The sequence below is a fragment of the Phyllostomus discolor genome, chromosome 5 (assembly GCF_004126475.2).
Source record: "Phyllostomus discolor isolate MPI-MPIP mPhyDis1 chromosome 5, mPhyDis1.pri.v3, whole genome shotgun sequence".
NCBI lineage: Eukaryota > Metazoa > Chordata > Mammalia > Chiroptera > Phyllostomidae > Phyllostomus > Phyllostomus discolor.
In genome coordinates, this window is record NC_040907.2 from 84,466,337 (window position 1) to 84,489,851 (window position 23,515).

Consider the following 23,515-nt stretch of genomic DNA (forward strand, 5'->3'; position numbering starts at 1 on the left):
GAAAGCCTTAATTAAATATGGTGGCATTTGTATCAATACAAGAATTCTTTCAATGCTAGAGTGTAACTCTTAGGTCCATCACAAGAAAAAATATTTCTGATACGATAAAACAGGGCAAGTCCCAAATGTGATCTCCTGTGAGCACATTTGGGCCTACCCGTGTCCTTTCATGGAAAGGCTGGAGTCAAAGCATTACAGCAGGAGAACCAGCTAGTTACCAGTTCCCCAGGAACTGACTGGTCTCCAGGGCAATCTCTTCATACTCCTGGAGATTACCTGAGTCCAGGCAACTAGGCTACCATGGCTTTTTTAGGTCTGTTTTTAACTATTAGCATTTGTCCAAACAGCTGTCCAAGTCTCATAAAAGACTTGTGCTTGGCCAAGTAAGCAGTCTTGATTTAAAAGGAAAAGGCATTTTTCCTCTCCCCCTAAAAAGTACAAACTATGAGGATAAAATGAGACTATATATGGGAAAATAGTTTGAGAGTAAAAGTTGAATATCAACATTATTGTAAGGATTACCTTATCAATAATACAAGCTTTACATATTTCCTGAAGATACTAATTTTTAAAACCCAGAAGTCATAGTTTAGATTTGAAATTTTCATCCCTTTTCCTTCATCTTTCAAAAAGCCATTAAGTTAAACAATCTTCAGGTAAGAAATCCCAAAGATGGGCTAAAACTGAGAACTATAATGGATATGGCAAATGTCAAGTCAATAATGTCAAATGGGTCCTGATCTAGGAAAGTCCAAGAGTAACAGACCTAGACTGATGTTGTCTGCCCCATTAAAAGTTTCAACTTACATTTAAAAGACCACCAAGCAGCTAGTCCATTTCCATGCTCATTATAGAAAAAAATTGACATATGAGGCCTCCTGTGCAGGAGGGGTCAGAACCAGGGAGACGACACAGGTTTGATCCTTTCCCCACTCAGTGAGCAAGCACAGGGCTTTCACACATCTACAGTTGCTCATAATTGTTCCTTCAGCCCTGCAATGTCTCCCACCCATCTCTGTACCTTCTCCTACTTTCCACATCAAAGATAACACAAGTGTCTTCTTGTATCACATCTTAGGGTTGACCACCAACTCCTACTCCTGCAAAAAAGTAAGCAAAAGGAACAGGAGAAGTGTTGTTCTATGAAAATCTGTTCCTCTTCTCTGGTCTCTTAAGTGCAGTCCTGATGTCTTTAAGACCTTGAGTTCTGGGGCATATTTGTCTCCACCGCTGTGTGATGAGGCCTGCGCTTTGAAGATCAGAGGCTCTGGAGCTGAAAAGAGCAACACTTCTCTGAGTTTGAACTAAAGTCTGTCTTTGCAGAACAATAAACAAAGTTGAGAAGCCCACTTGCAACAGGATCTGAGCTGGCTGATGACAATGTACAGCTGACAGGTGAGTCATGACCATCTTTGGGGGATTTAGTGTTGGTTGCTTTGGCTTCCTCATTTTGTGCATATTAGGTTTGGAGAATGCAAGGAATTTGCTAGCTGAGCAAGTTTATTCATTCTGTTTTCTAACCAGGCTCTTTTCCACTGAGGTAAAAAGTTTCCTCAGCAGGCTTTGCTGCCAAAGCAGCACACAGTTCAATGGGACAGTTTAAACCTGAAACAAACACTCTGAAAAGGCACTGTGCACTATACAGTAACAGAATCTAGCTGACTTTGAAATAAAGGAATCTAAACCTACTACCAAAATGGGGCTAACCTAGAACTACGTCATCCTTCCATGTGCACACACTGAACGAGAGGAGGCCAGTGGGACAGAGTGGAGGTTTTGCTCTGCACTTACTACATAGAACGAGAGACATTTTCCCCATTGACTGATGGGGAAAAGCGGGAATCCCAGTAGTGAAATAACCTGGCCAAGGTCAAATACAAAATTGCAGAGCAAGAATTTAAAACCATCTCACAACTCAGCAAGGTTGATTGTGTCATGATGGCGTTTTCCTTTTTATTCCAAGTTGACCGAGAATGTAACTAAATGTCACTAAAGTATAAACTACTATGCATATTCACTAGATAAAAACCACTATGCATTGAGTCAGAATGACAGATTTAAGGAAAACACATAAATCAAGGTCCAGGTTAATGAATGGCTTATCAAAACCACACAATTAATGTCATTTTCCGATTTGTAACAAACCTTGAACACTGCATTTTAACATCCTTTGGAGGGTTAAATTTGTTAGTGACAACATGTAGAAACTCTTGACTTTAATTTCCTAGTGTGTATTTTTATCAGGAGAAAAGGTAACATTAGATGTATCCTATGGAAATAAAGTACAAACTGAGTTAATTAAGGTTCTTGGGTAAGAATGGCCAAAAGTACAGACTAAGTTAACTTGAGTTCTTAGGTAAGAACAGCCAAGACCAAAGAGGAGAAGTAAAGTGAAACCACTGCACCATCTAGTGATGAAACTGTTGCTTTGCAATAAAACCACCTGATGAAATTCTATTTTGCAAATCAGTGTGAGCTTGAAGAATGTTCATAAAATTGGCCAAAAGAAAAATGATAACAATGAACAACAGAAAATTAAGGGCATATGAACAGGAACAGTGGAATGGGATAAATTCTTAAGTTTCCATGAAAAGCTGGAGGCGAACCTAAACTTTACTCCTCACAGATCTGCCATAGGTCCTGTTTACTATTCTGTATGTCCTAAAACTTTAGGTACCCTTTTAGAATTAACGGTTCAACCCTAAAACAGAGATGACATAAGCACCTATTCAGTAAGTCTAAGACTTATTCTCCACCATAAAGTTCAGTGCAGGACCTGAGCCTCTTTCTTCTAGATTGCTTTTCCCTCTGGCCCTGTTCTACGGAGACGGCAACAAATCAGGAATCCGGTGCTTCACATCAGTGCTCAGCAAATATAATACCCAGAGAGATTACCTCTTTAAAATATTACAAAAACATTAATTCAAGAGTCAAAGGTAATAGAATCATAATAGAAATTTTATTTTTAACCTGAAGATTTACATTTTGTTCAGGAACTTTTTCAGACTCATGGTCAGGAAGAAAATGTTTAATAATTTTATAATTCTATGATTGAAAGTTACCTAGAAAAAAGGAAATACATTTCAACTTAGTAATTACATAAAATAAAATGTCAATATACAGGGTCTGGCAGAAGTAATTCCTGCTTGAGTGTGGTTGATAGGGTAATAATATGGGTGTAATAATTTATAGTTTTAATCCAAACATTTCACCTAAAATGTCACATGATGTGCTTGAGTGTAATATTGTCATGTTACAGAACTACATGCTTATGATTTTGTAGTAAATGAGTTTGTAATTAAAAAGAGGCGTTATTTGTGCCGGACCCTGTATGGGGGGCGGGGAAAAACATTTACTTCCATTTTGTTTGCACAGGTTTCAAAGTTAAGCTGGTCTTTACTCCAGCAGGGCTGTGACACTTCGAGTGGCTTATTCAGTCCGCCCCAACCTTTTCTCAGACAGCATAGTTAAGCCTAGCTGGGTAGCAAGTACCATTCCTTGGAAATCCCTAACAAATATTAAAAACAAGCGTAAATTTGAAAATACAAATCCAGAGGTGATCATTTTTCAAATCCCAATAATTTCTTTTGATCTTCAATAATGAGGCTTTATCCTGTCACAGGTAAGATCTCCCAGAATGCTCTGTAGAAACCAACACAGCACAGTGGGGGTTGGAGGAACACAAGAAAGAGTAAGAAAACCCTAATTTAGAATTATTAGCTATGTGACCTTGAGAAGTTTTTCACCTTATGTGACCCTAAAATTCCTCATCTGTAATGTAGGATAGAACACTTAACTTGAAGCATTAATTATCGTAAGTATTAGGGAACACATGTGAAGTGTGTAACAATGAGCACTCAATAAATGGTAGTCATTTATTATTAAAAGCAATAGGCTGCTTTTTAAAACAATAACTCTTAGAAGTAGATGCTTATGTTGCCTAGGACTGGTCTGAGACCCAGTTTAACTATAACCAGACCAAGTTTGTCTTTCAGATTTCATAATTACCTTTCAGCACTGCCTCTAAAACCTGTATGTAAAACTGCCCCAGAGAAACTGATGAAAGGGTGAGAGAAAGCATTTGAGTTTACAAAGAATGAATTGAAAAGATATGTCATCGAGAATCAAACACCCCATAAAACTTTTAAATACAGGTTTATTTATATATAAGTGCATGAAATTGAATACAGAAACTTTATTAAAATACTGTATATTACAAATTTTAATTCAATAAATTCTGTGTTATGACATTGAAGTGCTGGATTCACTTTTAACAGTTGTTGTGTGTATATCAGTAGAATCACCCTGTATGTTACAAAGAGGAACACCAACTATGGACCTCAGAAATGGTCCTGTGATTAGACAGTGGATGATATTAATTGTGCATCATTTTTTTAAGCAATGAATTGGAACCTAGAGCTTGTCTTTGCAGACCAACTTTCTATAATCAAAAATGACCTGCATAAGTTTATTGCTGCCCTTTGAAGAGATGAGTGGTAAAAATAATTTAAAACAAAGATCAACATCTCTAAGGCTAACCTGATGCTTACCACAGTTAAAATAATTAAAATTCACTGCAAAATTTGAGTTACCCAGGAAATTATGCTATATACACAACGAGATTTATACATGAATTGGGAAATTAAAAAATTGCTTATATAAAATTAAAAATCAATAGTGTACAATATTTACAGTTTGTTAAGTATTATACATAAACATAGTTTTTTAAAAAATAATCCTTCAAAATTAAACTATATTATGTAAACATGCAGTACATATTTTCATACAGTGTAGTTTATCATCTTAACAGAAGGGAAGCCGTGCTCACCTAACGTAGGCCGTGGCCAGACCCACCTCCGTGTCTGTGTGCCGCCCCGCCGACACTGACTCCTCCCGTCGCTAAGCTTCACAGTACATTAAGTAGTTGGATAGCAAAAATAAATCCCTGATGGTGAACATATTTCTAAAGGTTACATAAAGTGTCTGTCCTTGTACTACAAAACAAAACTATGCTGTTTTTACTAGCTTCTCTAGTTCACAATAAAATTAAATTTTAAAATCCCACTTTTAATTGTTTTGACTACATTTTTCTCCATTTCAAAGTTACTTAAAAAAAACAGAGAAAAGGAGACAAATACAACATGAAAGTAGTTGTCATCTGTCATTGCCAATAGCAAAGTAATTGATCTTTATGAAACTATAAGGAGTTATTTCACTTGTACCGTTCCTTTAACTCTGCGTCCTCATTAACAGGCCAATCCTGAATCTTACTAGGTTCACTTCGGAAAAATATCTTAACTTCCAAGGTACTGAGACATCATTAAGCTTTTAAAAACGGGTTACTAAATGATTCATCAGTGGTCTGAGAGTTAACACAATTTGAAAGTCTTTTAATTTCTATCAGGTAAGGTATATTTTTGCTATTTAAATAAATACATTTTAGTTGGTTAACTTCAAAGTAAAATTGATTCCCTCATCCCAGAATGGCTGGAGTCAGGAATAAACACTTTATGGTAGAATCATATGAATTTTACCAAGTTGTGTGGCTACAGTGAAAAAACACTGTGGATTTCACATGTTCATCTGAATGTGCAGAGCTCATGTGTGTGCAGAGCACCAGAATTTTTAAAGATTCCTCCATCATAAATGTATCCAATATCACAAATAGTAAGAAAGTATCAATAATTAGACTATCAACTCATCCATTATTAGAAGTAAACCATTTTTATTACTATTCAAACAGATGCTTCTATTTTGGTTTCTGTGGAAAAAACTTTAAAATGTTCCTTCCCAGAGACACTTAGTGATGATATGCAAACACATTAACTTAAAAACAAAGGAAACCTTTCTCATTTGTAATACCATCAAGTTAACATTCACTTACACAGCGCTCTAAAAACGTGATGCTCTTTAGAAATTGCCAATACATATAATATTTAGGAGAACAGGGTTACTGTTATGGTAGTTATGCATTACAGTTCCTTTTTCTGTATGTTTACACTACCCCACGTTCCAGTTTCAGTTATGTGTCTCAGTGCACCCCCCAAAGGGGGGCAGTTGTGTTTCCAGTGGAGGGGGGGATACCTATGGATGGGTGCAGCATGGAGTCTAAAAAAATATGTAAGAGGTTCATGCTCTCTTGACTTGCCTATAGTCTCTTGACTCAAGTCTCTTGACTTGACTTTTCAGTAAGATTACAGTTGCATAACCATAAGGTGTTAAGCACATTCTCTTCAAAACCAGCACTTCTGACACTATCAACAAGCTGTACATATGTTTAAACCATAACATATGACACCTGTATGGAAAGGGGAGGGAGATTTTTAAGAAATTGCTAAAGTAGTCCTTAAAATCAAGAAAGGGTTATTATAAATGACTTCAATATATGTGCCATGAATGTAAAGAATGTGCAAATGAGTCTTCTAAATGCAGGGAAGAGGTGGTTACAGTTCGCAGTTCAGTTCACTCAGAAATCTGGATGTGTCCACTAATTTAATAAAGTATTAACTGATACATTTCCACATTTACTGAAAATACTGCATATGTTAAGCACTACTTCCTCCAAGCAAATTCAGATACATTTTTAGATAACTGATTCGGCAACATGCTCAAAAGCATTGTATTGCCTACAGTGAACAGAGATCCTTAACTTAGAAGGGCAAACCTACCACCACCACACACAGAAAAAAAGGAATAATGATTTCAAAATGCTTTGTGGAAAGTTGGCTCACAGAGAAAGAAACAGCATTCTGGACTCACGCAGTACACATACTCATACAATGTGGTTTATATTCTTAATGCAAGGGGGGAAACTGTCCACATAATGCAGGGGACTTCATCAGGTACGCCTTTGTTTCATGTGTTACCCCTCCAATGTGCATCCCTATCTTTAAGCTTCCCTCTGCTAGAAAATGCTACCACATGTTTGAAAATTTTTATCATTTTTAATCAAATAATGTCCTTTTTATCCTGGAGAGTTTCCCCCTCAGATGTTATAGAAAGGACCAACAGTTAGCAGAGGTATCAAACTCATTTTCACCGGGGGCCACATCAGCCTTGCAGTTGCCTTCAAAGGGCCGAATGTAATTTTAGGGCTGTATAAAGGCAACCACTCCTTAACTAGGGGCGAGGAGCTCAGCACTGCTGCCAGGTAGAAACAAGGTGCTGGGCTGGATTTGGCCCTTGGGACTTGTGTTTGCCACCAGTGAGTTAAGAGAAATTATGAGATCATTGATTACTAGTCAATTTTAACCACTGAGATTCTCACCCTGACTATTAAAAGAAATAGTCAGGCAATTTACCCAGTTACTCAAGTGCTGCCTAACTTCTCTGCAATCTAGGCCTTGCCAGAGTTCCATCAGTGACTTTCCGCACTCTCTACTCCTTAAAAACAAGTAACAACTCCTTGAAGAGATTCCCATTAAAATTTTCTGAGAGGAAAAATTGTAATAGTTACTTGTTGAATTATTAAATGAACATAAATTAAAAATAACAGTATTTTTTTTTAGGTTAAAAAACACAAGGAAACAAACAACTAGTAGAGCTTAAGCACCCTGGCCCACAGAGTGAAGGACTCGGCGGACACTGAAGCCAGTTCTCTTTCCCTACAGCATGTACAATGTGCTGCGAAGCCAGCACCCAGGGTGCGGAAGGCGGGCGGGCGACAGAGGAGACACTTCTCCATCCCTTAAACAAGGCAGTAAGCTGCAAGTAGTAGAGACTCAGTGAATGTTTGCTGAATGAATCCAAAGGAAGAAGCAGGGTAAGATAAAAGAGGAAACACTGGCTGCCTCTACCCTTTTCCGACTTTAACCCGTGGTAAACACCACCTGTCATTTAGCCCTGCTTGTTCTGGCCATTTCCGCCACCAGCAACTCCTAAAAGTGCTCTTAGGTAAGTACCTGCTGGTTTGAAAAATAAAGAGGAGGTATAGAAAGCAAGATTGTAAGAGAAATAATTTTAATTTTTTCCTTCTTAAAAATATATAGGGAAAATAAATGAAATAGATGAATTTTTCAAAACATATTTAATTACTATTGCAAAATGTAATTTAAAATATTCTACTGACTATCAATCACTTACTGTCAAACCTTCGCTGTTTTGCCATTCACAAACAAAAGTCAACAAGTAACAGGGCCTGGATTCAAATCTACATCTTTGGTTTAGATTCTAGTGTGCTCCTCACACTGTCGCAGCAATGCTCTCTCCATTACCAAAACTCCATTTAGTGGGTGGACTGGAAATATCAGAATTTGGGGTGAGGGGGAGGACCTGAACTCTTAAATAGAATTAGGAAGCAAAAATGTTGTTCCAGTCTTTTCAGGATTTGAAACCACCTTGCTGGCTATTGGTGAACTCAGGGCTGGAATCCTTTCTTAGCCATCCTTGTATTTCCTATAGAAAACTCTCAGTATCGCACTTTGTACTTAGTAGATCTAAAGTATTTTCAAAATTGAATTTGTCGGTCTGTAAGTGTCAGCTTGGGCATATTAACATGTCAACTACACACTCTTCATCTTAATTCAAGTACTCTAGGAACTTTTCCAGTATGTTCTTTGATTTTAAATTACCCCTGTTTGTTACATCACAGATACATGATATACAAGGCAGCTCATTTCTTTATTTCTCACTTAAAGTACAAATAAAATCCTTACACTTTTTAGGGCAGTGGATATACTAAATGCCACAAATACTAAGACAGTACATTGGGTAACAAACTGTAACACTGTTTGGTAAACATTAAGCTCTAAAATAAGAATAATTAAGCTGTAAGCACTGAATACAGCCATCCTTTAGGACTTTCCTTATTCTAGACAGCCAATGGAACCATCCCATGGGGGCAATTACTTGCACCTTCTCCATTTAGCATCATTTGTGGTTAGATAAGGCCCCCTGACTAAACTCTAGTCTACAGATATTTCTAACCAATACGTTAAAAAATAATTAGTTTGGGCATATAGGAGTCTCTTCTTTGGGGAATTGATTTCACTGTCACCAATATTTTACTAAACATTTTCTAAAAATAAAGAAGTGTAAACTACAGAGGATTTCCTCTGCCCTTCCTGCATTTATCACACAAGGAAAATCACAGGTTTTAAGAAGGTATAACACAAATACATCAATAAGGGCTTTTGTCATATCAAAAACAAGAATCTCTGGCACTATTAACGCCCTCCCAAAACTCCCCAAATTAAAAAATCTCAAACATCTTCATACCTATTTAAAAGATCATTCAACTGAACAAATTCTTCACTAGAACCTGAACATGTTCACCAAACAAAAGCTTTCCAATTCAACTGTATTCTCATAGCAGCTTTATATATACGTATATAATGATATATATGTGTGTGTAAATATATATCATTAAACACTCTTGTCTCTATAAGAAAACCACTAACTTAAAAAAATCTCAGCATAGAAATAACTATTAAGATAATGTCTTCAATTCACACTATTCAACTGTATTTCAAAACATCAAGAGTGCCAGTTACAAAAAATCCCAACAGAAATAGCTGAAAACAGCAAAGAAACTGAAAAATCCCCCCACAGGTTAAAAGTACACATATATGCACAATTCATAATGTAAAGCAACTTGATAATGAGATTAGGACACTCTACAGATTAATTATTAGCCATCCAATTATATTTCCATTTTAGAGTAAAAACAAGAGTTTAAATCTCTTTGGTCCACGCATTCATACATTTATGTACCCAAGTTATTTTCTGGTTGATTTTGGATTCTGAACCATATGCTCCATATTACCTCACCACGACAACTTTCTTAAATTGTAACATAACCATATGTTTAAATATTCATCTTGTATATCTCTAATATGTTATTGGTAATTCCCTTCAAAGAATGCAAACACTTTAAATTATTGACAGAATAGCCACAGTAAAGAAAGAACACTGAATTCAAGTCTAACAGAAAAGGAGAAATCAAATTGATTTGGAAAATGTATGCCTAAATTTAATTTGGAAAACATAAAAAATATAAAGAACACATGAAAGTAATTTCAGGGTTATACATAACTTAAAATCAATTTTAAGATCAAAGATCTCTAGGAATGCATAGCTGCTAATTTTTTTAATCAAGTTTCTAAGTCACAGCATTAGAAAATCCCCCAAACTGGCTTCCCTACTGATGAAAGTGCCCACCCCCCGCCCCCACCAATTCTTCACTGTTAAGTTGTTGGTTTTTCTGGTTTGTTTTTTTTTTGTTTTTTGTTTGTTCATTTGTTTTGTTTGGTAAAGGGAAAGTGGTATGGGTAACAAAGGTCTTAAATTTGAATGGGACCCAATAGAAACTTACTTTTTACCATATCAGGTTATAAAACAGCAAGGCTAGAGTGTGCAGATTATTTTTTTGGATTGTCCTTAACTCATATTCTCTGCAATGGCTACTCCTTTGAGTTAGCACACTTTAATTATACTTGGTACTAAAAAAGTGTCATTAGAAGTTAAACCAGGTTCTCTTTTCCTTACTTCATGTACTCTTAAAAATAAGGATAGGCTGCCAAAACCTCTTAAAATATTTTATACTAAGGGCTTTTTCATTTCTAATAAATGTCATCACATTCTAATAAACTTAAATAACAGCATAAATCAAGACCTGAACAACTGAAATGAAACATTCAAATATATTTCAGTACTGTTTTTATATACTGAGAATAACTGCCAAATTTTAAAATTATTTACTAAATTCTCCAATTCTTAGTGAAAGCGTGCTACCACATATCCAAAGTAAGATAGTTTATTAATCTCCCTATATAACTTACTGTTACTTATCTACAGATGAGGCTTTTTGTTTTCACAGCCTAATTTAGGCCACTCTTAAATACAGTTAATACTCCAAAATGAAAGACTGTTTACATTTTGTCAAAAATCAATACATATGCAACAAGTAATATAATCCCACTGTGATACTAATTATAAAGATGTTTTCTCCACGAGACACAAGGCAAACACTTTCTTTAGAAGGGTCAAAGAACATGCATTTCAGACTTCTAACAAAATTCATAAGAAATTTTTAAATTATATTTTTATGACACACAAACACAATCAGTGTGTGTTATTCATAAAGGTTTTGAATTTATATCAACAGAACATTTATATATGAGGGAAACTATTAAAAGACTGTTATTTAAGTGAGTGAAAAGGATGCACCCTATAGTTCTACTTTGAGTCCTTAAAAGAGTTCAGCTAGTTTTCCATTAAGTATTATTTTCCATATAAACTGAATAACAATAATGCCTAAACATATTAAAGCCCTAAATCCCAGAAACGTTCAACAATGAAAATCAAATAATTTATCTCATAGTAAATGATTCAGTATTCAGCACTCATACAGGACTTAGCATTACAAAACAAAAATCTCACTACATTACCTGAATTCATGTCAAACATGTTCACAGCACTCATCTACATCTACACTTGCAAATTGTCACATGATCAATGTATAAAAAAAGAGTTTGGCACATATATCAATTCTTCAAAATGTCCCTGTAACTTAAACACAACACTGTTAAAAATGATGATTCAACACCAATGTTAACCTGATTGGCAGCTAAACAAGGTGCTTTTTCTTGTAGCTTCTCATAGTGTAATTCGCCTTGCCTGGGATGGAGGCACGTAAGGTGCAGTGCGGTAGTGCAATCACTTGAACACCAGAGGGCAATCTTTCCACACAGCTCAAGGCCTTACTTCCTGACCGGCTCCTTCCAAGATTCTTGTGTGATTTCATTTCCACTGGCTAACAGTGCCATTTCAGAGAATCTGTACATCTGTTTCTTTATGTGAAGTAAGTCATTTCCACGGAAACCTCAAAGTGTGGCGAGGATCCTTGAAAAGGAGATTATCAATGTCAGTACCGTCTGTCCAACGCCCCACACCAGCGCTTCCAAGGGGGCCATGTTCTTCCCTGCCACTCGGTAAATGCCTGCTACTGCTGCACCTGCGTGAGACACAGGCAAAGAAACAAAACAACAGTCACTCACTTCACAGCACACTGCAGGGTTTTAACTTAAGATCTCTTTTCATTTTATAAAAACAGAGTTAGTCACTGATCATTCTCATTTTATAAATTTTCTCTGACAGAGTTTCCGTTTGGTGAAAGTTAACCATACTACACTTACATAATTGAAAAACATCTTTTTCTGCTTCTCGGCCTTTTGGCTAAGATCAAGTGAAAAACATGATTTTCTATTCGACCACAAAATACATATTTATGCTACATGTTACTTGCTTGACACCAAATATGTTCATAAGAAATAAGTCATTATTGTATATAATTGTATATAATCTTTCCTCTGGGCATCGAATTAGACATAATTCATCAGCACTTTATAAATACATGTATATAACACAATGTATTGATAATTATAAATGATAATACAAAATCTACACAATCTAATAATGTAACTTCTAAATTATTTGATAAAATTTTAGTATCACTTTATTTCTTTAAGTGAATTATTAAATGTCATATAAAATAACAATATTTGACAAATTCAATTCACAATCATCATACAAAGTTTTTTATTAAGCTCCTTAATAAAGCACGTGGCTGTAAGGTTATTTGGAGACCACTATGTTCACATTTAATAAAAATGGAAGATTAACTTGACATGTTTTAGGAAAAAGTTTTTAGACAAGGTGTACTTCCAAAACTGAGGGGATCAGTTACAAGGCCCCACCTGACTCAAAACTTTACCTTATTAATATAGCATATGTAATGATGTGACATCTAAGTGGCTGATTTTAAAAGGGCATTTGGAAATCATAAAGGAAGAAACATCTAAGTTGTAGTATGCCATCTCACAGATTGAGAGGGCCTTAACACTTTTTTTCTAGAAAAAACTGTCTACATCTAGAATGGTCAAATGTAGAAATAAGAACTGAGGTAAATTATTTGAAGACACTGGATTTACAGTTATTTGACAGAGAAATCTATTTATAACATTTAGCTAAGAAATTCTTTAGTTCATTTAAAATATCCCAAATTAAAATTATTGTATTCGTCTATTAGAGATATACAGGATCCAGCAGAGGTAAGGCTTACTGAGTGTGGCTGGTAGGGTAATAATAAGAGTGTAATGATTTACAGTATTAATTTGAACATTTCACCTAAAATATCATATGGTATATGATATTATGTTATAGAACTACCTTATGATATTATAATAAAATATTTTGTAAAAAAAATGGAGCATTATTTGTGCCAGTTTATGTATATGGGAAAAGCAAATTATTAATCTAAAAGCATATTATTAATATGAAAGCAAGGGCTTTCATGTGCATTTTTAAGAAGGAAATTCAATGTATAGAGTATTTACTGCATACTATATATCTTGATAGGAACTTTACAAATACTACATCATTTAAGTTATCATACCACCCCTAAGTATTATTACCTAATTTGAAGATGATATAAAGGAAGTTGAGAGAGGTTCAATTGCTAGCTGAAGGAATTATGCATAGCACATACAAAAGCTGGAATTCCAGTCCAGGTTAGTCTGGCCACAAATCCCCTAACTATTCTGTCATTGCATATTTATACTAAATGAAAAAGAATACAAGAAATTCTGAAAATAATAAAGTAACTGATAATCATTTCAGTATTAAATAAAACTAATAATGGCACCAATATTTTACTTAATGATATAAGACATTTCACTTGTATAATTGGTCATATCCTGCAATTTTAGAGTTGGATGCCACTCATAAAAAATTTTAAAGATCCCATAACTTCTCTGTTATCAGATATTATGCTAAAATAACCCCAAGAAAATAGTCTGTTTTTACAGGGATTTATCCTAAATTTCCATTACTGTCTTCAATTTTTAAAACTACAATTTGGTCTCTATATTTCCAGCCCTAAGTTTTCAAAAATGATCCTAGAAGTAAAAAATCTAAGCAATTATTATCCCAGGCTGCCTGGGAAATAGCAAACAAATCTGTCACTTCAAAGTTGCAGGCTTATGTCTGGTTAAGAGCAAGGGTTCTGGAGTAGATTCACGGTTTAACATCCAAGTTCCACTACCCAACAACTGTGTTATATGAGGCAGTCATTTAACCAGTCTCTTTGTGCATCACTTCCTCAACTGTGAAATAGGTGGATGTGAAGATTAGAGACAGTTCTCAGAGAGTATGTAGAATAATGTCTGATCCTAGCATGTACTCCAGTTTTGATTAGCAGTCATTGTGGTAGTAAATGATAAAGACTTTTCCTATCAGTGATTCACCATTCAATAAGCAGTGTTAGAACAACTGGGAAGAAGTAAATTTAGGTCCCTACTTCATACCATTCCCAAGAATAAGTTTCAGATGGATTAAAGAACTAAATGTTAAAAACAAAACTACAAATGTAAACTTTATAAGAAACTATGTTTATGATCCTAAGAGGTCAGTTTAAGACCACACATAAAAAAATAGCATAAACCATAACCAGATTTAGATTAAGAGACTAAAAGAATACTTGCTATATATATAACAAACTGATGATCCATATCCAGAACACACACACACTACACATGCACACACATATAACAACCAATGCAGCATTTTCTGTAATAGCAGAAGAAACAAAAAAGCAAAAATCCCAATATCCATCAAAAAATATACAGATATACATGAACTGACAAAAAAATCATTACACAATAGATAAAACATAAAACATATGTTCTCTACTAGTACATGCATACACATGTAATGCATGTAAATACACATATATGTGTGTGTATGAATACAATGTAGAAACAAAAGTCTGAGGACATATAACCAAACTGGAAATAGGGTTACGTCTGAGAAGACCACTGGTTCAGGAGTGCTAGTCAAAAGAGACCCCTGCCTTACCCATGGTTTAAGTTTAATACAAAGAAAAGTTTAGAAAAGAAAATATTTATCTATATATGTACAATATATAGATAAATCCTTCATCTACAGCTTCAGTTTCTGTGATTTCAGTTACCTGCAGCCATCTGTGGTGTGAAAATATTAAGTTGAAAACTCCAGAAACAAACAATTCACAGGTGTTCTACTGCATGCCCTTCTGATGAGATCTTACGCCATCCCACCTTGGACGGGAATCAGGCGCGAGTCCGAGTAGCATTCTAGATGGTCAGACCCACGGCTGTGGTATCATGATGCCTGTGTCTGAGTAACCCTTATATTATTTAATAATGGCCCCAAAACACAAGGGTAGTGATGCTGCAATTTGAAAACGCCAAAGAGAAGATATAATGTGCTTTCTTTAAGTAAAAAGGTTTGTATGTACAGAAAAAAACATAGTATATTTTAGGTTTGGTACTATCCTCAGTTTTAGGCATCCACTGAGGATCTTGGAACATATGATCCATGAATAAAAGGGGTGAACCAATGCATTACTTATGTAATTAAAATTAATTTTAAAACTTTAACTTAATTTCCACACCAACTTGCCTAAATTTATCTACAATTACAAGAAACTGTCATTTTAAAAGGCCAGAATATCTTTCAATCCTATTTTCCAAACAAAAATACTTGTATACAGTAACAAAGTTCACTAAACTCTTGATTTAAAATAGTGGGGAATAAGTATACTGTAATCAGCAAATGTTTGTGGAAAAAGAAAAATTGTGTTAAAAGTCAAATGTTTTTATGTGATTAAAAGACGTGTTTATATTTATTATTTTTATTCCTTTGAAGTTTCAGGATTGGGGCTTAAATACTTTTGCCTTAAGACGGAGGGCCCACGAAATCAGTTGTGGGACATCTTCCACATGGGCGTGGAATTTAACTGGAGGTCAGGAGCCATGGAAAAGCACCCTGTGCAATGTGAGACGGGAATAAGAGAAGGGCCTCAAGGAGCAGAAGAGTGAGTACAGAAAACATTTCTTCCTTGCTGTCATCTTCTTTTCCAAATAAGCTGATTCCTTTACTTAGTATTAACTATTCTGGTGAGGAGAAAATGGATTTCACTTTGGAAGGCTCTGCTTTTTGAGGAAAAACACACACACACAATTACTAAACATCCCGCTTTTCTTTCAAGGAACAGAGGACAAAAATATAGAGCCTATAAGGATGAGAGGACAAGAATCTAAAACAAGAGGAAAAACCACTGTAAAACTGCAGAATTTTCACAATCAAGGAAAACATTTAACAGTGTTACGCAGAAGATAAAACCAATTGCCATTTACCTTCCAGTGGATAATCAGTTAAAAACCAAATTTTGAGTTACAACATCCCTCCAGAAGAAGAAGGTTTAAGTTCCCATTGCATCCTATCATTTCACAGCACCGAGAAGCACTAGTCAGAAAACACTGTTCCAGTGCAGTTCTTAATCTAAAAATAGTAATAATTTGTGTGCCTATTAAATGATTTTGAGAGCAATGCTATTAAATATTGAGCAGATATGAGAGGATTTATAAAAATCTACATAGATTATTTTTTAAAAAACCTCCCAAGTATCCAACATCCAATTGAAGAAAAGAACATTACTATTCCCTTTGAAGATCCACAATCATATCCCATTCCCTCTCTGAACTTGTTTTTTATCATTCCTTTGCTTTTCTTCCATTTTACCACCTGTTTATATTAATAAAATATATTTAGTTTTTTAAATAAAGAAGTTTTATATACATTGATGCTCTATCCTAGAATTTTTGGCTCCATATTAATGTCTGAGGTATCCATGTTTTCGTATGTAGCTATAATTTATGCATTTTCATTGTTGAATAGAACTCCAACTATGGATATACTACAACTTATTTATCCAGTCTACTGCCAATGACACTTGTTTCCAGTTCTCAACAATGACAAACACTGCTTCTGTAAACATCCTTGTACATGACACCTGGCACACATATGCAGTTAAGAGTTTCTTTACATCACGTGGGTAAAGGCGGACTGCCTAGTTCTATGTTAGAGGCATTTTCAACTTTACTAGAAAACGCCAAATTGTTTCTCAAAGTAGTTGTACCAAATTATATTCCAGTTACTAATCTATATCTTTATCTTTTGGGTTTTTTATTTTTTAATTATTTTATTGTTGTTCAATTACAGTTTTCTGTATTTTCTCCCCACCCCTATCCCCCACCCCCTCCAAACCCACCTCCCTCCCTTGCTTCCACCCTCCCCCTTGGTTTTGTCCATGTGGCCTTTACAGTAGTTCCTGAAAACCCTTCTCCCCACTGTCCCCTCTCTCCTCCCCTCTGGCTATTGTTAGATTGTTCTTAATTTTTAAATTTTTGTCAATCTGGTGGGTGAGAGGTGTTATTTCTGTCATTAATTTGCATTTCATTAAGGTTTCTACTTCTATAGAATGCTTGTCAAATCTTTTGTCCCTTTTTCAATTGGATTGTCTTTTTCTTATTTAATCCATAGGGTTTAAAAAATAATTTTGGATATAAATCTTTTACATTTATATGTATTAACAAATATTTTGTGTTTTATTTTTCACTCACTTTAAAGTGTATTTTGCTGCACAATAGTCAGCTGAAAAATTACAAACATTATGGTCATCATTTTCCTGATGAAATATGAAGCTAAGCTGGGTGGGGAATGAGCAAGACAGAAGTGGGATAGAGTGCTTGAGATAAATGGTACATGTTAGGAACTTCCGATAATTAGGAATAAAGAAAGATACCAAAAGTATTAAGAGCTAGAGAGGACTGGTGCTGTGAAGATACAGGGGAGAAAGCAATACTGCTGAGTTGATCTGAAGGTGAGTAAAAAGATAAACCTGTAAGGACAGGGGAAACTAAATGAAAAGTTGCCAGTGGATGGAAGATGTCAATATTCAGCAATGGAAAGTGCCTATAGGAAGTACACTAATGAAAAGGGATTTGATTTCCCTTCATATTTCTTCAGAGAAAAAATATAAAGGTGAAGGCAGGTTTAGTTTTAGTAGTGTGGTGATTGCTACCAGTTTGTGAAGTTAGATCAGGGGTTTGGCAAACTATAATCTGTAAGTCAAATCTGGCCCACCACCTGTTTTGTACAGCATAAAAGCTATGGATGCTTTTTACATTTTTAAAGAGTTGGGAAAAATCAAAAGAAGAATACTATTTCATTATAAATGAAAATTATATAAAATTCAATTTTTAGCATCCATAAATAATGTTTTATTGGCACACAGCCATACTCATTTCTGATACTGAGCTATTTTTGCACACCTAAAACAACATGCATGAGGTAAATGAGCCTACATTTCTCTGTTCTTGTGTAGTCTTTATCTTGTTTAGCAACCGGATAACTGTGGCCTTTGTAAATAAGCTGTGCCCCCAGCTCTTACTCTTCCCATTTTCTGCAATAATTTGGATAAAACAGGAACTAACTATTTCTTGGAAACTTGGTAGATATCATCTGTAAACCCATTTGGCCCTGGAGTTCTTTTGGGAAAAGCAGTCTTCAATGTTTTAATTGTTTAAAAATAGTTATTGTCCCACTCATATTTTCTATTTCTTCTTATGTTAACTTTGCTTTTTTATATTTAGGAATATATAGCTGTTACAAAACTATGCTACTTTAATAATTCTTTATCCTATCTTTATTATTGGATATGCGCTTATTTCTTCTATTTTGCTTTATATTTTACTTTTCTGTCTTCATTTTTAATTAGCAATCTATTCATCTTATTAACTTTGCAAAGAACCAGTGTTTCTGCTTTCTAATCTTTTATAAACTCAACATACAAAACTTAACCGCATCTCTCTACACGGATAAAACTAAACAATGTAATCAAAAGAGATACAGTCTATGCACAGCAACCACAACACAATGAGTTTAGGAAATAACTTAATCAAAATATGCAACCCTCCTTTGGAGAAAAACATTTTTAAACTCCAACAAAACACACAATTTGATCTGAAGAGGGATGTATTACATGTTCTTAGGTGGATGAATTAAATATGCCATTCTTCTCATATTAACCTCTAAATGGAATTAAATCTCAATAAAAATCAATGTTATACTTTTTGAGAAACTCAATAGACATTTTTAAAAATTTACCTGACAGAATCGAAATCCATGAACAGCTATGTTACCTTTGAGAAATGAGGGGGAACTAGCCCTATCAGATGCTAAAAAATATAGGTATGCCCTCGCCGGGTGGCTCGGTTGCAGCATCATCCTTTGCATCAAAGGGCTGCAGGTTCTATTCCCAGTCAGGGCCCATACCTAGCTGGGTTGCAGGTTCAATCCCTGGTCAGGTTGTGTTAAGGAGGGAAGGGTGCGGGGGGAAACAACCAGTCAATGTTTCTCTCTCTGTCTCTCTTCCTTCCTGACTCTCTAAAATCAATAAACATATCCTTGGGTGAGGATTAAAAAAGAAAGAAATACAGGCATACCTCAGAGATATTGTGGGTTTGGTTCCAGTCTAGTGCAATAGAGCAAATACTGCAATAAAGTAAGTCATGATCTTTTTGCTGGGGGAGGCTTTACCTACAATTGGTAAAATAATGCAATATCTGTGGAGTGCAATAAAGTAAAGTGTAATAAAATGAGATCTGCCTGTATTACAAAACCATGAGGATGAAAAAATGTGGCCTTGCTGCAAGAACAGATAAGATCAACAAATAAGAACAGAGTTCAAAGACATATATGTACCTTGAGAACATAATACACAAAAAGGTGGTGCCACAAATCAATGAAGAAATGTATATTTTAGTAGCCGGTATGGTAAAAATTTACTTCCTCTATGGGAGAAAAAAAAAGGCACCTGGAATTCTATCTAATACCAAATACAAAGGTAGACTCTGGACCAGGGGGGAAATTAGGACCTGAATACCAGACATCAGTTTTTGTATATAAAGTTTTATTTGAAAAAGCCATGCCTACTCATTTACTTATGTCTATGACAAGTTTCATACTAACTGGCGAACTTGAATAGTTATGACAGAGACTATCTGGCCTGCAAAGTTTAAAATATCTACTATTTGGTCCCTCAAGAAAATACTTGTTGATCCATGCTCTCAGTGAAGTAAAGACTTTAATATAAAAGGTAAAACTATAAAATTAATGGAAGAAAATATATCAGAAAATCTTTTGACCTTATTGTGGAGGAAAATTATTAAATAAAACTCTAAATTATAAACCAAAAGGCAAAAAATCTTTTAGCTGACTGTGAAAAAATTAAGGATTTCTGCCCAATAAATAACATCATGGATAAAAGTGACAGGTAAAAGACTGGAAGTTCTCTTATTGGCATTGCAGAGTCCAATGCCAATAAGAGAACAACATCTCTAACATTTAAGAACACCTGTAATTTAATAAGAAGGAAACAGAACCCCAAAAGAAAAGTAGGCACATACTTTAAAGAAGCAATTTGCAAAAAAGGAAATCTAAATATATAATAAGTATAGAAAGAGATGTTCTAATTAATTCAGTAATCAGAGAAATGCAAATTAAACCAACAACAAGATGTCACTTTATACCTCGTCAAAATTAGATATACAGGGTAGGGCAAAAGTAGCTTCACAGTTGTGATTATGTGAAACAGAGTTTATTCTTGTGTCATTATTTATTAATTACTGTATTATTTCCATACAAACTGCAAACCTACCTTTGCCCCACCTTGTAAAATGTCATGACGGCACTGCAGAGAAACCCAGTTTCTCCTATTGGTGGTACTAATTATCTTTACTAACGAAAATGGGAAAATCACTCTATTTTGGCAATAAAATCTAAGAAGTAGCTAAATACAAAGTCCAGCAGAAGTGACACCTGCTTGAGTGTGGTTGGTAGGGAAACAGTATGTGTGTAATAATTATAGTTTTAATTTGAACATTTCACCTAAAATATCATATGGTGTGCTTGAGTGTGATATTGTTATGTTACAGAATTATGTGCTTATGATTTTGTAATAAAAAGGGGACATCATTTGTGCCGGACCCAGTATAATAGACATGTATCGATATTCTATCTTATTCCACAAAGATATACAAGAATCATTTGCTGCACTGAATAAAAAGCTATGAGTGCTCTGACACTCACAAATTACATTAAGAAAATTTAGTTAAATATTTACATTAGTTAGTTTTCTTAATTTAAGTGTTTGCAGGTCAGAAATTAGGCAGAATAAATTTAAATGTTTTATTACTAACCTGGATACATACTATTTACTTGAAATTGTGTCAGACTTGTATTTTCAAGAATTTTAAAATATAACACTGCAGTTTCTAAAATCATTGGCTGATTTTACTCTTGACTGAATTGAAAGTAGGTAGCATATGTACATTTATCACTGAAATAAATGGAAGTAGAATGACATTTCTTTAAAATGTTTTAAAAATTGTACCAATAAATACACATGCTACTTATGACTCATGAACAAGCTGTCCCTCCTTCCCTCCCTGGTCCACTGTCCCACGACCACCATAGCAGCCCCCATCAAAACCACTGGCAGTCCCCTTCATGTCTCTCTGCACTCCACCAAAGTAAATAAGTAATTGCTAATTTGTATTTTCCCCCCTTGGCCATAGTCCTAAAATTAAGTCCTTTTCCAATCCACTGCCACCACTCTAGTTCAAATCCCAGCCTCATGGTTAAATTATAGTTATTGCCTCTTAATTCCTCTTCTTCCCCTTTTGCTTCCCCTCTTCTCTATCCTTTCTTTCTTCCTTTCCTCTGCTCTTCCTCCCTCACTACATCCATCCATCCAACCAGTATTTTTTCAGTATCTCTTATATTCCAAATAGTGTTTTATTGTGGGGATGTAGCAGCAATGAAAATAGATAAAGTCCCTGCTCTTCCAGAGTTTTCTCTTGGTTCCTCACATATATTCTATATTCAGCTATAAAACACATTTTCCCATTGAACTGCTTTGCCCCTTGCCAACCCTATGCAAAAATATCTATTTGTTTTCCACAGCCTGCAGCACTTTCCAGCTGGCTTTCCAAGATCCTCTAGGATTTGGCTCCATTCTATCTTTCCAGTGGAATCTCCTACTCTGTCACTATGCATATGCTATGCTTCAGCTAAACCTGGACAGCTGTTTTAAATGTATCTATGGCAAAATGGATTGGGAACCATATGACAAAGCTACAGGATGAATGCAACAACAACAAAAACCTAATACCAGACAACACACACACACACACACACACACACACACACACACACACTAAATAGTAAATGAAGAAGGGAAACAACCAGCTACTTCCCACAACCATTTTATGATTGTCTTATTAGTACCACAGACATACCCAGAGACATGGGAACAGGGCTTTCCTCTCAAGACAAGGCATGCCAACCACTCTGGGAAACTGTGAGTGTGGAACACAGAAGGAGAGGCCTTAGAGCTATAGAAGAAAAGGACCTCCTCTGATCTCTGGGGCTAGAAGCCAACTAGAAAGTAAAAAGTCCTTTTTGAGTCTGAAAACAGACCCAGTGGTGGCAGTGGGGCTGCCCCAGACATTTGGAAGCAGGCCAGGAGCAAAGGCCAACGTAAGTCTCTGTTACTCAGCAGCACTGACAGAATCAGCAGCAGCATGGACAAGCAGCCAGTTTCCGGCAGGACCACATTAAGGAAGCAGCTGTGGCACCCTCCAGTCTCAAGGTGGGTCGAGGAGTTTTGGCTCCACTAGCACAGCAGAAACCAGAAATATTCTTTGAACTTAAGGCTAGAGTTGGAGCCTAAAGACAGTGTGAAGAGGAGAGGGCCAGAGGGAATGAACCTGAGGCTGGCACGAAACACACGAGGCAGCACAGGAGAAACCTTGCAAATAGCTAGAAGGCATCTAAAGTGATGAATTTCTAGTAGGCCTGGGGAGATTTGTGTCATAAATTGGTATATAAGAAGGAAGTGCAATTTCATTTTGTAGTTATAGGCAGATGACATCAATGACCAAAGGGCTGTATTTTCACTCTTTTTAAGGACAGTTATCACCATCATATTTGTGTGACTATCTTTCTCCCTTATGAGATAGTGAGCTCCTTTAAAGCAGAAACCACACACATTATAAGATAATTTTTCCCATGAAATGCTTTGCCCCCCATCAACTCTTACAAGTTTTTGCATTTCCCACAAAACATGAGTCTTCACATAGAAGTACACAAACCATTTCAATGAATAAATAAGCTGATCTTTACCTTCTAGGTGAAGTGTGATTAGTGCTGAAAAGATGACATGTTACAGTTACAATAAGAATAACATTACCAAAACCATAAATGCATATAAAATTCTGTCCTTAAACAAAACAAAATCAACTTACTAGTAATCATTGCTCCAGTTACAGAAGCCAGAAATCCAATGCTGACTGCAATGACAGAGATTACTCTCCCCTGCCTATGCCTCTGCAGCATCACAAACATCAACACTCCTGCAGCACCATGGACAAACAGAGAGGAGAAGAGAGCCCAGAGAAAGATCCAATACCACATCTCTGAAAGGAAAAGCACAGTGTTAATAATTCTCCTGGAAAACATCTTAGAAAACTCAATTTAACAAACTGTGAGCACCCATGGTTTGGACAAGGTTAAATGAGATAACAGATATAAAAATGCCTAGCACAGTGCCTGACACATAGTAGTACTACAT

The 23,515-nt window shown here is 35.5% G+C and overlaps 1 protein-coding gene across 1 annotated transcript in view; it reads right to left on the reverse strand.

The window, feature by feature from the left end:
* Nucleotides 1-8,602: 8,602 nt before the first annotated feature.
* The window catches only part of TMEM170B (transmembrane protein 170B), a 36,807-nt gene continuing 21,894 nt past the window's right edge, over nt 8,603-23,515 (reverse strand). Inside the window, exons 2-3 of the mRNA XM_028514153.2 lie at nt 23,190-23,360; nt 8,603-11,953 (exon numbers count right to left, since the gene is read on the reverse strand). Coding sequence (XP_028369954.1) covers nt 11,823-11,953; nt 23,190-23,360 — 302 coding nt within the window. The 3' untranslated portion in view covers nt 8,603-11,822. The remainder of the gene's footprint in view (nt 11,954-23,189; nt 23,361-23,515) is intronic.